Below are 16,005 nucleotides of genomic sequence, written 5' to 3' on the forward strand. Positions count from 1 at the left end.
CAATGTAAATGGATAGTGCGCGTTATGGAGAGGTTACAGCCAGCACACAATGTAAATGGATAGTGCGCGTTATGGAGAGGTTACAGCCAGCACACAATGTAAATGGATAGTGTGCGTTATGGAGAGGTTACAGCCAGCACACAATGTAAATGGATAGTGCGCGTTATGGAAGGGTTACAGCCAGCACACAATGTAAATGGATAGTGCGCGTTATGGAGAGATTACAGCCAGCACACAATGTAAATGGATAGTGCGCGTTATGGAGAGGTTACAGCCAGCACACAATGTAAATGGATAGTGCGCGTTATGGGAAGGTTACAGCCAGCACACAATGTAAATGGATAGTGCGCGTTATGGAGAGATTACAGCCAGCACACAATGTAAATGGATAGTGTGCGTTATGGAGAGGTTACAGCCAGCACACAATGTAAATGGATAGTGCGCGTTATGGAAGGGTTACAGCCAGCACACAATGTAAATGGATAGTGCGCGTTATGGAGAGATTACAGCCAGCAAACAATGTAAATGGATAGTGCGCGTTATGGAGAGGTTACAGCCAGCACACAATGTAAATGGATAGTGCGCGTTATGGAAGGGTTACAGCCAGCACACAATGTAAATGGATAGTGCGCGTTATGGAGAGGTTACAGCCAGCACACAATGTAAATGGATAGTGCGCGTTATGGAGAGGTTACAGCCAGCACACAATGTAAATGGATAGTGCGCGTTATGGAAGGGTTACAGCCAGCACACAATGTAAATGGATAGTGCGCGTTATGGAGAGATTACAGCCAGCACACAATGTACATGGATAGTGCGCGTTATGGAGAGGTTACAGCCAGCACACAATGTAAATGGATAGTGCGCGTTATGGGAAGGTTACAGCCAGCACACAATGTAAATGGATAGTGCGCGTTATGGAGAGATTACAGCCAGCACACAATGTAAATGGATAGTGTGCGTTATGGAGAGGTTACAGCCAGCACACAATGTAAATGGATAGTGCGCGTTATGGAAGGGTTACAGCCAGCACACAATGTAAATGGATAGTGCGCGTTATGGAGAGGTTACAGCCAGCACACAATGTAAATGGATAGTGCGCGTTATGGAAGGGTTACAGCCAGCACACAATGTAAATGGATAGTGCGCGTTATGGAGAGATTACAGCCAGCACACAATGTAAATGGATAGTGCGCGTTATGGAGAGGTTACAGCCAGCACACAATGTAAATGGATAGTGCGCGTTATGGGAAGGTTACAGCCAGCACACAATGTAAATGGATAGTGCGCGTTATGGAGAGATTACAGCCAGCACACAATGTAAATGGATAGTGCGCGTTATGGAACGGTTACAGCCAGCACACAATGTAAATGGATAGTGCTCGTTATGGAGAGATTACAGCCAGCACACAATGTAAATGGATAGTGCGCGTTATGGAGAGGTTACAGCCAGCACACAATGTAAATGGATAGTGCGCGTTATGGAAGGGTTACAGCCAGCACACAATGTAAATGGATAGTGCGCGTTATGGAAGGGTTACAGCCAGCACACAATGTAAATGGATAGTGCGCGTTATGGAGAGATTACAGCCAGCACACAATGTAAATGGATAGTGCTCGTTATGGAGATGTTACAGCCAGCACACAATGTAAATGGATAGTGCGCGTTATGGAAGGGTTACAGCCAGCACACAATGTAAATGGATAGTGCACGTTATGGAAGGGTTACAGCCAGCACACAATGTAAATGGATAGTGCGCGTTATGGAACGGTTACAGCCAGCACACAATGTAAATGGATAGTGCTCGTTATGGAGATGTTACAGCCAGCACACAATGTAAATGGATAGTGCGCGTTATGGGAAGGTTACAGCCAGCACACAATGTAAATGGACAGTGCGTGTTATGGAAGGGTTACAGCCAGCACACAATGTAAATGGATAGTGCGCGTTATGGAAGGGTTACAGCCAGCACACAATGTAAATGGATAGTGCTCGTTATGGAAGGGTTACAGCCAGCACACAATGTAAATGGATAGTGCGCGTTATGGAAAGGTTACAGCCAGCACACAATGTAAATGGATAGTGCGCGTTATGGAAGGGTTACAGCCAGCACACAATGTAAATGGATAGTGTGCGTTATGGAGAGGTTACAGCCAGCACACAATGTAAATGGATAGTGCGCGTTATGGAACGGTTACAGCCAGCACACAATGTAAATGGATAGTGCAAGTTATGGAGAGGTTACAGCCAGCACACAATGTAAATGGATAGTGCAAGTTATGGAGAGGTTACAGCCAGCACACAATGTAAATGGATAGTGCGCGTTATGGAGAGATTACAGCCAGCACACAATGTAAATGGATAGTGCGCGTTATGGAGAGATTACAGCCAGCACACAATGTAAATGGATAATGCGCGTTATGGAAGGGTTACAGCCAGCACACAATGTAAATGGATAGTGCGCGTTATGGAAGGGTTACAGCCAGCACCACCTTACACGGTGAGAGAATTAGTTTTTTGGCTTCATCTGAAATTCTCCAATTTAGGTGAGTGCACAATAACAGCCTGTACTGTGCCAAAGTCCCCTGCAATGCGGCAAGTGAGCGTTCAGACAAGGGCAGGGTGACAACACGCAGAGAATGACTAAACGGGACTACATGCCAACACTGCCAAACTACAACAACACTCTACACAGTCACTGCACTGTGACTACTGGCTGGAGAAGGCGCAGAATAATGGGACTAAACAAACAAACACCCATTTCAAATAAATGAGAACATACTTTTTAAAAATACTATGGACAGATTGTATTAATGGCAAAATGCGGACAAAAGCCCTAAAAATGCAGTTTTCAGAGGTTTGGCTGCATCTCCCTTATGTATCAAGCTCCGGAAAGCAAAAAGTTCCGGAGCTTGTAGCAGATAAGGAACGCCATTGGGTACAACAAAGCCTATGGGGTTTTTTTTTTTGCATCGTTCCCAGAGAGAGATCCAATAGGCCGGGAGAGCTGCGTATTGCTTTGGAAGTCAAATAAAGGCTTTTGAATTTAACAATGAAAAAGGATTTTTTTTAAAAAATGCCTCCATGACTCATTGACAACCCGCCAAATAGGAACGCAGGACGGCACACCACGAAAAGGAGCTTTCATAATTTAGGATTTAAAAAAAATAAACCCAAAAAAACATTTTGTTTGTTGGGACGTCTCCAACCGCAATTAAACCCCACTTTAAAAAGGTGCTCAGACGGCACAAGACATTGGTCGGAGAACAGCTGCAAACTGCAAGTGGATGTTCCCAAGGGGAAGTCAATGTACTTTCTGCCCAAAAATACCAGGACGACACTATAAAACTTGCTTACAAAGGACTTATGTTTTAAGCGCGTCTGACTGTGTTTGGCGTTTAAACGCAAAGTAAACAAATGAAATGAACTCCGGTCACCTGGTTGGAGACTGATTACACCGCAATGTGTACCATGCGCTTAACAACAATATATGTGACCGGTATGCTAAAAGCTTGACTTCATGCAGAGACCAGCTTCATGCGATGCCAGCCCTGCGCCATCCTCTGTGCCTCCCTTCCCGGTACGCGCGACTTAGAATCGCACCAAGCACGAGCTGCACTCCCATAAGTCAGGGTGGCCCCGAGCGCTCGCACTGATGCCGTCCCGGAAAGCCCGGTCTCACTGAAAGACCGATCTGGCCAAGGTCCATACGACGAAATTTGCTTCTGCGCATATAAAAACTCAGCAGGATTTCTAACACATGGCAATGTTTCACAGTATTAATATAATAAGCAAATCAATGCAAACAGAAAGGTTTAAAAAAAAATGGTTCAAACCAAATAAACCTGTGTATTTTATCCAACCCTGGTTTACAACCAAACTGAACTGACACAGGATCATGTTCTCATCCGATCCAGGCGTAATGGAAATGTGCCCAACCCCAGTAAGACCAGTATTCGGAGTTGTATTTAGCGAACTTAGTAATACAGTTTTCTCCCCAGGCTGTTTTCTGCGGGTGCATCGCCCAGCAGGAACAGCCTACCGCCCGGCACTTTTCCCCGCCGACCCCCGCTGTGGAACGCTGACCTCTGAAGTGACCGGAGGCTAAGGAAGCCTCCGATTGCTTCAGAGGCAAGCGTTGCCAGTGATGCACTGCGCGGGTGACGTCATGACGTCACCTGCGACGTGAGGAGCCTGCCCGCACGCCTGCTGGATCTAGTTCGATCCAGTCAGAGTGAGGGAGTGGGAGCAGCCAGCAAGTAAAGGTAAGTGCTGGGCTGGGGCTGGGGCCAGGACCAGTCTGGGGGCACTGCATAAGGGACACTATTTAAGCCTGGGGGCACTACATAAGGGACCAGTCTGGGGGCACTACTTCAGCCAGGGGGCACTGCATAAGGGCAAAGCTAAACTACAGGGGGCACTGTATAATGGGCACTTATGACTGAGAGCCAGTGGGGGAGCAGCCTGAGACCTGTCGGGCTGGATTGGTAAGGGAGATACCCCTTTTCCCGGCGCGCGCATAAATGCGAAGGCCCCCCGCCCGGCTACTTTTGGATGCCGCCCGGCTGGAAAAAAATTCTGGGGAGAACACTGTAATACACATTACGACTTACTTGAGAGAAAGTGTGAATGGGCAACTATAAGATTGCTTCAGCTCCAAATATGTCTGCCTCCATTATAGTAGGCAGGGGGTACATTATAGAGTGCAATTACAACATTTAGTTTCACACACAAAAAAAAAAAAAAAAAATATATATATATATAAATATGAGAGAGAGAGAGAGAGAGAGAGAGAGCCCCGAGAGAGAGAGAGAACAGGGAGAGCCCCGAGAGAGAGAGAGAGAGAGAGAGAGAAGGAACAGGGAGAGCCCCGAGAGAGAGAGAGAGAAGGAACAGGGAGAGCCCCGAGAGAGAGAGAGAGAAGGAACAGGGAGAGCCGAGAGAGAGAGAAGGAACAGGGAGAGCCGAGAGAGAGAGACAGTCACAGAGAGAGAGACAGAGACACAGAGAGAGAAGGAGCGGGGAGAGCCACGAGAGAGAGAGAGAGAGAGAGAGAGAGAGAGAGAGAGAGAGAGAGAGAGAGAGAAGGAACAGGGAGAGCCCCGAGAGAGAGAGAGAGAGAGAGAGAGAGAGAGAAGGAACAGGGAGAGCCCCGAGAGAGAGAGAGAGAGAGAGAGAGAGAGAGAGAGAGAGAAGGAACAGGGAGAGCCCCGAGAGAGAGAGAGAGAGAGAGAAGGAACAGGGAGAGCCCCGAGAGAGAGAGAGAGAAGGAACAGGGAGAGCCCCGAGAGAGAGAAGGAACAGGGAGAGCCGAGAGAGAGAGAAGGAACAGGGAGAGCCGAGAGAGAGAGACAGTCACAGAGAGAGAGACAGAGACACAGAGAGAGAGAAGGAGCGTGGAGAGCCACGAGAGAGAGAGAGAGAGAGAGAGGAGCAGGGAGAGCCGAGAGAGAGCCGAGAGAGAGAGAGCCGAGAGAGAGAGAGCCGAGAGAGAGAGAGCCGAGAGAGAGCGAGAGCCGAGAGAGAGCCGAGAGACAGCGAGAGAGAGAGAACAGGGAGAGCCCCGAGAGAGAGAGAGAGAAGGAACAGGGAGAGCCCCGAGAGAGAGAGAGAGAAGGAACAGGGAGAGCCGAGAGAGAGAGAGAGAGAGAAGGAACAGGGAGAGCCGAGAGAGAGAGAAGGAACAGGGAGAGCCGAGAGAGAGAGAAGGAACAGGGAGAGCCGAGAGAGAGACAGTCACAGAGAGAGAGAGACAGAGACACAGAGAGAGAGAAGGAGCGGGGAGAGCCACGAGAGAGAGAGAGAGAGAGAAGGAACAGGGAGAGCCCCGAGAGAGAGAGAGAGAGAGAGAAGGAACAGGGAGAGCCCCGAGAGAGAGAGAGAGAGAGAGAGAAGGAACAGGGAGAGCCCCGAGAGAGAGAGAGAGAGAAGGAACAGGGAGAGCCCCGAGAGAGAGAAGGAACAGGGAGAGCCGAGAGAGAGAGAAGGAACAGGGAGAGCCGAGAGAGAGAGAAGGAACAGGGAGAGCCGAGAGAGAGAGAAGGAACAGGGAGAGCCGAAAGAGAGAGACAGTCACAGAGAGAGAGACAGAGACACAGAGAGAGAGAAGGAGCGTGGAGAGCCACGAGAGAGAGAGAGAGAGAGAGAAGGAGCAGGGAGAGCCGAGAGAGAGCGAGAGCCGAGAGCGAGAGCCGAGAGCGAGCCGAGAGAGAGAGAGAGAGAGAGAGAGAATATTCTGTTAATTTATTGTGAGGATTATAGACAATATCGCACTTACAACGTCCACTGGAGCTACGGAGGGAAGAACACAGACTACATTAAGGTCTCCAATCCAATTTTACAGTGAATAATGATTATATAACCCTTCACCGTCAGAACGGGTCTCATGTATGACCCTTGTTTGGTTTTGTTTGTTTTTTTATATTAAAAACAGGGGGGGGGGGTCTCTACCATGTATCTTTGGAGACACAAATTAAGGGACAATTAATAAAAAAAAAAGTCGACTACATAGATAAATATTTGATGCATAAAATAACCATAGAAACCGAATTTGGAGGCATCACAGATTCTTGTCATTTGCTGTAATAGCCGCCCAGGAACATTTGTTACTCAGAAGTTACTCAGATAATTCCTGGGGGTCCCCGGCCAGCGCCAGATATCTGCTGAACAATCAGAGACAAACGGGGGTCTACCATGTGTTTTCCAGAATGGACCGTTTAGCGCAGCCTTACGCCCACCAAAACGAGGCTCATTCAGATGGGGCGGAATGACAATCACAGCGCTCAGAATAGCTCCCCAGGATCAATGCAGATTCAGAGGTGTACGCTAACCCCGTAGTGTCTTTGTACGGAGCAGCTGGGCGAGAATATGCAAAATGGCGCAGCAGCCGGGATACGTACTGAGACGCCCACTTGCGGCTTTGCAAATACAAGCGTTCGCGTATAAAGACTCGGTCGTAGATCCTTCGATAATCGGACTTCTGAGCAGCACTATGGTTGCTAGAATGGCCGCGTGTACCGAGACACCAGTGTCATGTTATCTGCGTACTGCACGCTGACGCAGGCCGCAGCCTTCCCGAAAACGGTCGTGAAATGTCTGCATTATCGATAGCACTCCTCCGTTACATCCCGCAAACGGTGCCTGACTGCCAATCACCCTGTGTAAAAATAGTGGCAGCGAGCAACTACAATAATGGACTATGACGTATGCGCCGTGCGACCCAGACGCATTCGCAGATAGCCGGTTATCGCTCAACTGCGTAAACATAGGAATACAGTACATTTCTGAATAAGGCCCCAAACTGTATTATACTAAAATCAATGGAGTCTTGACTTTGACATGTAATTATCCAAGAGATAATCTCCTGCGCGACCACTACTTCATCTGTCCGCGTGACGCAGTTCTTCTAGGCCAGTGGTCAGGGAACAGGGGTAAATTACCCCCACATGGGGTAAAAATTAAAAACCTGGGGGTAATGGACGGACAGCCGGGCATGCATACGTATCATTTATAATGCAGAATGATTCATATGCATGCCTGGCTGTGCCGCAGGGAGGCTCTAAGCCGGACGCCCGCTGAGATGTTATTACCAGCGGGCGCCCGGCTCCTTCCCTGCAGCGCCGCATTAGCCGGAGGCTGGAGTTCTCTTCTGAACTACAGCTCCCAGCTCTCTCCATGCGCACTATGGGTGAGATGTCATGACGTCTATCCCATAGTTCCGGGGAGCAGCCGGGCGGACAGGACAGCGGCGGATGCAGGAGCACAAGCGGCACTACAGTGGCATTATATGGGGGCACTACCACAGGGGCATTATATGGAGGCACTACCACAGGGGCATTGTATGGGGGCACTACCACAGGGGCATTGTATGGGGGCACTACCACAGGGGCATTATATGGGGGCACTACCACAGGGGCATTACATGGGGGCACTACAGGGGGGCATTACATGGGGGCACTACCACAGGGGCATTATATGGGGGCACTACTACAGGGGCATAACTATGAGGGCACTACTATAGGGGCATTATATGGAGGCACTACCACAGGGGCATTGTATGGGGGCACTACCACAGGGGCATTATATGGGGGCACTACTACAGGGACATTATATGGGGGCACTACCACAGGGGCATTATATGGAGGCACTACCACAGGAGCATAACTATGGGAGCACTACTACAGGATTTCCTTCCTTTCAAATCAAGGGAGTAACGTCGGCGTATCTAAACATATTTTGGGGTAAAAGGTAAAAAAGTTCCCTGACCCCTGTTCTAGGCTCACTTCCTACCTATGGAAACCCACCTCAGTGTGTCTTCCTCTAGCACATCCTCCCCCCCCCCTTACATGGCGCTTTCCTCAGGTCTCTGCTTTCCTCATTGAAGGGGGGGGGGGGGAGGGAGGGGACTTAGGAGGAGGGACGGTAGGCTTTGATAAACCCTATATATAAATGATGGTGTTCCAGGTAGTAGCTACTAACAGCAAATATAGACAAACTTCCTGAGGTAAAATCACATTAATAAATGAACAGAAACCAATGCACCGACCTTATGTTCACTAAGTGTGGCGGCACTTGCTGGTGCTGGAAATGGTCACACCACTGGTGAAGGCAGTGTGACTGGGAAGGCTGCACACAGCACACGGGGTGGTACATGGGTGGATGGTTTGGACAGACAGAGTTGGGCGAGAACTCCGAGTGCGGCTGCGAACACCCAGAACTCAATGCACAAGTCGTAGTCCCACCGCTGCCGGGAACGCAGTCCTGCCGGCTGGGCAGAGGAGGGTGGTACGAGCAGTGGTGGCAGCACTGGGGAACCATCGGAGTCCTCTGGTGCTCTGGAAACATGGAGCAAGGTTTGGCCGCACCGTTGTGGGAAAGGCAGCCATTGGGACTGGCTTTAAGCCGTGGCTCCTCTGTGGCTGGTGCTGGTGGCGGTTTTCCATCGCAGGCCGGGGTAAGTCCTGTACACGGTGATTTGGATGGGATGCTGCCGTTGCTGTGGGTGACGCAGTCACTCTTCCTGCTGTTCAACGCCATTCTCCCAACGTCTCGCAATCATCGAAAAGGTCTACAGGGGGAAAGAACGACACGTTAGCTGGCAACGATCACCGCAAAGATTATTAAGCATCGCTGACACCAATAGTCCATCCTAATCATGTATTGCCTACATCAATGATCCACTGCAATCATTTATCGCCCACATGAAATCATTTATTGCAGACGTGCTCTTTTACACTATATGACGCGAATTATACGCCAGGTTACATATAGCTCGTTTCACCTTTTCGCAGGGTTTTTTGCACCACAGCTGGACTACAAAACAGGATTGTGGTGTATTAAGGGCATAGAATTTGCGCTTTTTTTCACAACAGTATTAGTGTAAAAATCGCACAATGTTGCGTGGCGGGACGCACGACGCGGCTAAGTAATATCGTTACCCAAGTTCTTGCATTTTTTTTTAAAATCAAATTAGCGTTCTTTTTGCGCTACTATAGCAAAATCCACTAGTGGTGTACAGGGCACACAAACGTTGTGCTTTTATTGCATTAGCAGTTAGTGTGCGGGTACTAGACAAATCGATGAGGACATCAAAAGGAGGTTGGGCACGCCGCCCATCATCAGCCTTCGGGAGGGAATAGGGGGCACAGGGGGTGAGAGGGAGTTACAACAATTCAACTGAATTATTAGCTTTTAAGAAACTGTGCTAAGGCCCTAAATGCTGTGTAGAAGCCAGAAGTCATCTTTCCAACACATTGCCATATGGAATAGTACAGGGCGGTTGACCTGTGTCGCTGACATATGGAATAGTACAGGGCGCTTGACCTGTGTCGCTGACATATGGAATAGTACAGGGCGCTTGACCTGTGTCGCTGACATATGGAATAGTACAGGGCGCTTGACCTGTGTCATTGACATATGGAATAGTACAGGGCGCTCGACCTGTGTCGCTGACATATGGAATAGTACAGGGCGCTTGACCTGTGTCGCTGACATATGGAATAGTACAGGGTGCTCGACCTGTGCCACAAAATAGACTATGGTAAGTTCCCAAACAGAGTTTTGTGCATCAGGCGCAACTCGAATAATACGCGGACACCATTGTCAGAGTCTGATTACACATACCTCCTATTAACGCATACCAATTAGAATTTCACAGCCGTTCCATATCTGTAACTCAACCCCCCCCCCCTCGTTAAAAATAAATAAATAACACGGCTAATGAATAATTCGATTTTGACGTTACCCAATACAAAGTCATTGTAAGCAACAATAAGACCTATTGAAATCTAACCTCAGCACAATGTAACAAACGCAGTGTGTTTGGGAGAATTTTAAGAATGTTGATTTTAAGGGCAGACGGAGCAACCCACAAAGTATCTGAACATATCCCACATTCCTGAGAAAGGCCGGCCTGATAGATTGTCCCAGTGTCTCCCCAGCACCAGGCGCCACCTGTTCTACTGTGAGCTTCAACTGCATAAGAAGCAGAAATTGCGGAAATAATAATTGCCCAGTGGACGGTGTAAAGGGAATGTACCACAACCTACACAGCCGTACAGTCAAACGTGCCAATTCTTACCCCAACACACGGCGAGCACATGCTCAGGAACATAGGCCTACTTAAAACGGACTTGACTGGCCGTCTTTAGCACATAATAGCTCCCCCCCCATCGCCACCCAGTACTGGCACCTTTTTTCGCCACAGAAACAGGAAGTTCTTCTACCGTAATCGCTGGTATTTGGTAGAAGATAAAACGTAGCAACACACATAATACAGAGACAGGAGACCAAAACATATGCAGAAAAAGAACACACGGAATACAGATATATGTAATTATGTAATAAAAGAGAAAAAGGACAAAAACAAAAAAACAAAAAGTGAGGCAAAGCAAAAAAGTACCACATTACAAACCGGGAATGATCAGAATAGTTTCATGTGTTAAGGGGCAAAGAACTGGGATGGTGAGTGGGGTGGGGCACAAGATAGGAGGTAAATTAAGGGACGGGGGGGGGGGGGTCGCATTAACCCAAATAAAAATTACCAGTGATGCAAATCAGTAGAGGGACAGGGGGTAGGTCACGGACTGAGACTGGAACCAGACCTTATGTAAGAAAGCCACCATGTTAGGGCCTGTTGAACCGCTAGCGATGAATTCTTCAATTTTTGGCAATCAAAGACTTGGCCGCATTAGAAATATATAACACCAACTTGTCCCGATGTATGCAGGCAAAGGGGACTGGGGCAGCCAGAGAAGTTATGGAGACATCACGCGGCAGGCAGGTGGTTCGAGTAATCCGGTCCTATACTTGGTCCCAAAATAAACAAACAATGGGGCAATTGAGGAAGAACTTGCCTTTCGCAACCACAATGCCTCCAGCAGGAGCTGGGTGCCACAGGGGAGATAACATGGAGTTTGGACGGAATCTAGGACCAGCAAGAACTTTTAAAAAAGGAGCCAGTCAAGATGTCCATCACTTGACACCAACAGAAAATGTCCCCTACATTTTTGGCACCAGCAGCCATTTTTCTGGGCACACGTTTGCTACCTGGCTCCTGGGATTTGACCAGCCTGGATTATAGGACTGGAATTAAGCACAGAGCGGAGTGGAGTTGGGGGAAGAAAGATGCTGTACAACAAAGAGAAGCAGTCAGGAGGAATAGAGGACACTCAGGTCCTGTTAGACGATGAATGTAACACGGTGATAATAAATGCAGAGAGGTGTGAAGCCGTCTCTCTGTACCTCGGCCTTCGTTTGTCCGGGGACACGAGTGTTTCTTCTCGGCACAGGAGGAATTCCTGTCTCAGAAATGAATGGCGTTTCTGTGAGGAAATGTATGACTGATCTCTGGGTAAGAGCTTGGCCTCCTTCACGGCGGAAAATCTGGACGCTGCAACGGGACCTAAACAGATGTATATAAAAGTCACCTTAAGACTTACATCTCCCCGTGGCAGCGTGCCAGCGTGTCTAGCCCCCTTTAAAAATGATTTAATTTCCTTCACTGGCAGCCAGAAGAAAAAGCCAAAATCTATGACCGGGAGTTTCCGCACCTCAGACCGGGTAAAAGAGAAAATAAAAATGATCTGGCAACGTTTCACCTCACTGGGGCGTAACAAGTAAAAAAACAACACGTGATCCTCTCATTTTCCAACACTTTACATGTTGGATGAAGACGGAACCAGTCAACTTTACCATAATATTGTCCGTGACGGACTGCGCAGTGTATCTGATCTAGAAATAAGTTATCCAGAAAGGACAGGAAGGTACGGAATCACCAAATGTTGCTCAGGGGGGCATCCACTACATGATTTTAGCAGGCGATTGAATGATAACGACATAGTTATCGTTCAATCGTTTATAAATCGTGCAGTGTTTCGTCGTTAACGATCAACGATGTGCGCTCCCGCTGGTCGTTTGATCGTCTCGTCAGTCGACTGAACATGCAGATCAATTTCACTTGATCTATTAATGATAGTTTGCAAATCGTTCAGACTGAAAGATAAAATTGCAAGGGAAAAAAAATCAAGGGAAAATCGTTTAGAGATTGGACAGGGAGTAGATCGTCTAGTGGATGTGCCGGGGGGTATCCATTACGAGATCTGAAAACCACAGCGCGATTACGACATTGTAATCGTTCAGTCATTTGTCAGTCGTGTGATGAGCCTGCACTGAACGAGCAAACGTTCAGTGCAGGGTCATCAAACATCTGGAAACACGCTGAGCGTGTAAAGATGATAGATGTCTAAACGAACAGTGGGCACGCGCATCGCTGGTCGTTTTAGACACTTTTGCAAACGATTGAATGATTGAACGATCGTTATCGTTCAACTTAATCGTCTAGTGCAGGAATGGCCAACCTGTGGCTCTCCAGCTGTTGTAAAACTACAAGTCCCAGCATGCACTGCTTCAGTTTTGCTATTAGGGAATGCTAAAACTGTGGCAGGGCATGCTGGGATGTGTAGTTTCACAACAGCTGGAGAGCCACAGGTTGGCCAGGCCTGGTTTAGTGGATACCCCCCTTTACAGTCACTAGAAAGGGTTCTGCTAAATAATTTGAGACAATAACAAGAAGTCTGTGACCAATTTTATTTCATTATCGTTTTTTTATTTTTCCTTTCTTTGTTTATTTAAGGCCAGTTGGAGTATTGGTACTGAATACAGATTACACACGACGGGTTATGTTTGCAGACACGCAGCCAGTTACTGGAAGGTGCCAGTCAGGGCTGCAGACAGTAACAGAGGCCATGTTGTCCTTGATACAGTGGGATTAATGATCCGCTATCGGGATGTAGGGACAGGGCTGTATTTTGAAGTGGGAATGTTCCAGGAGATTTGAAGTGCGTATATAAAACATTACCAGTGTACTGTGCTTTACTATTTGAGCTTTTTGCCCCGTAACGTGCCCTTTTGCACAGTGTATCAGAGCAGTGTCTCTGGGGGTTTACAATGAAAAGTGAGGCGCTGCTCTGCCACAGTTTTGCATTTTAAACAGAGCTTACTTAATGTATATCATCATTCCTAACTTAGGGGTCTAATATGAAGCAGTGATGATGATAACCCAGTGATAAACCCTTTTTCTCCTGCATACTCTATTTTCTATTCTTTTCCTTTTCCATGTAGGAGCAGCTTAATCTATTTGCCGCTTGTGAAAATACATATCGTATCTTTGGCTGTATTCAGCGAGACCTCTGTCCCCAAGGGACCCCGGGCAGGATAAACTATTGTGGTTAAACCTCCGAAAATGACGTATGCGCAGTTTTGTTCGCTTACCACAAACGCACCACGCACCAGAACGCGATACATTCCAAGGCTTGGATGCGGTAGGCAACGCCATCTTTAAATGGTGTTGCTCAATAGAAGCCCATGAGCTTCTATTTGCAAAATGCAGTGAGAGGGATCCAATCATGGCAAAAAGCAGTTCTTATCGGCAGAGCGGTCCTTTGTGATTTTTTTTTCGGTGTTATTTTTGCCCGCATGCATGCCACATGCCATGATTGGCAGGGATGCATCTCATGCAAAAGGCTATGCATCATACATCCCGCAACTTAACAGGCCAGGATTTAAGGATATCTGGGCCTGATTCAGGTTAGTTCACAAGGCTGCGTTCGCACGCACCCTGCTCGTTGCGAAAATATGCTAATGAATGCATTCGCACGGTAACCGCAGCACTATAACAAGACGCCCCCCACTGTATAAAGCCTACCCACTTCCCATGACAAGTCAGTGTAAACATCGGTACCATCTGAACCATCCGCACAGTTGTGGTTGACATGACCCTACTGCAGAAACTGCTAAACTTCCTGTCACCATCTAGACCTCTGCCAGCGTATACAATCGCAGGGGCTCAATTATGCACGCCCCTGTAACGGCGTTTAAACACCCAGACACGCCTGTGTTTCTCTGACCACCCCCCGTCACCACCCACAAAAGGTCACTTCCTGTCAATCACTGTGTGAAGACTCTGCGTGCTCTCTGCGGTTGATTCCCGATCGCAGCGGCCGGTTCGCGCACACGCACTGCGTCTTATACGCATGCGCAGAATCCAAACATCGGCTAGCTGCATTTGAACGCAGCCTTGCGAACCAACCTGAATCAGGCCCTCTGTGCATAAGCACAGGGGACTTAGGGGTCTATTTACTAAGACGCCCCCTACTCTCACCAAACAGCGTCTAGCGTTTGGGGCCAGGCCCTCTAACTTTTTATGACTGCAGATCTGTTACCCCATCAGTGGTAAAACTCATCCTGTTGGATACTTTTCTGAAAACCTGCAATAAAAACCAATGTATCATTTGTGCACATAATGGTATTTTCCCTTCACCGATGCACACCAAGGCTGGTCACTGCCACAGCCAGATTAATCAGCAATGTATAGAAAGTACTAGGGACACAAACTTCTGCGCCCAGTGGTGCTTAGCGCAACGGAACCTGTTTTAGCAGCATTACCAGTTGCTGATGTTCTGTGGGCCTGATTCAGAGCTGAACGCTCTGACCAGAGCACTCTGAATCAGGGCCCTACTCCCTTTTTTTGGAGCGTCCTCATGGACGCTCGCATAGCTGTGGGTTACCACCCACAGCTATAGCGAGCGTCCATGATGATGGTCGCGATGGTCTTGACCATCGCGACCATCGGGCTTGGGACGGAGACCCTGCGGTAGGGTCTCGCTGCCGCAAGCCCTGGAGTGATTTTGGCTCTATCAGAGCCAAAATCACTCCCACTGACATCACTAGTGATGTCAGTGGGGCCGGCTTGAGACGGTAGGCGTTCCCATGGGAACGCCTCCGTCTGGCAGGCACGCCCACCAAAGGGGGCGTGCTGTCAATCAACATCGACAGCACGCCCCCTTTGGTGCGAGACCCGTAGCGATGGTGAGCCCGTCGCTCGCCGGGTCTCGCGCATGCGCACGACGGAGCTCCCTCCGTCTTGCGCATGCACAGTGGGGAACATCGACCCGCTTGTGAGCGTCCTGCCGCTCACGAGCGGGTCTGAATGACCCCCTGTGTCCCACTTCAGGAGCAGCTCTGCACCGTTCCAAGAGCTACGCAACATAACAGCAACAATAGTAATATTACCAATACAACTACTACTAGTAATATTAGTAGGTTTCATTGAATACTTCTATGTTCAGAGCGCTCCATGAATCCAGTGGACATTATGTGACGATTGTTATCTATAATGGTAAAACACAAAATGAAAAATTCTAACTGGAAATAATAGGGGCTCTAATGAACAATTGTAATTATTATTAATAGGGTCAAGCCGCATACACACTGGACCATAATTGTGAACGATAACGTTGAACGATATATATCGTTCAGTGTGTATGCAGCAAACGACGGACGATGCGCGCTCCTGCAGGTCGTTAACGATACCCGCAGTCGTCTGAACATGGAATATCGCTAGCGATGCCATGCTGCCGAATGCAATAGTTGGAACGTAACGACTACCGCAACGTACATGTCACGAAGGCGCCAAAAGTGTGAAACCCAGTTGGGTAAAAAAAAAA

General features: G+C 48.3%; 1 protein-coding gene across 3 annotated transcripts in view; it reads right to left on the reverse strand.

Annotated features, from left to right (window-relative positions):
- Positions 1-16,005, reverse strand: part of LOC148542636 (protein dispatched homolog 1-like) — a 76,473-nt gene that overhangs the window by 24,677 nt on the left and 35,791 nt on the right. For all 3 annotated transcript variants that reach the window (XM_088467843.1, XM_088467834.1, XM_088467852.1), the window contains one exon: positions 8,547-9,068. In XM_088467843.1, the coding sequence (XP_088323969.1) occupies positions 8,547-9,037 (491 nt within the window). In that variant the 5' untranslated portion in view covers positions 9,038-9,068. The remainder of the gene's footprint in view (positions 1-8,546; positions 9,069-16,005) is intronic.

This window comes from Taudactylus pleione, unplaced genomic scaffold, assembly GCF_031769625.1.
Source record: "Taudactylus pleione unplaced genomic scaffold, aTauple2 ptg000011l, whole genome shotgun sequence".
Classification (NCBI taxonomy): Eukaryota; Metazoa; Chordata; class Amphibia; order Anura; family Myobatrachidae; genus Taudactylus; species Taudactylus pleione.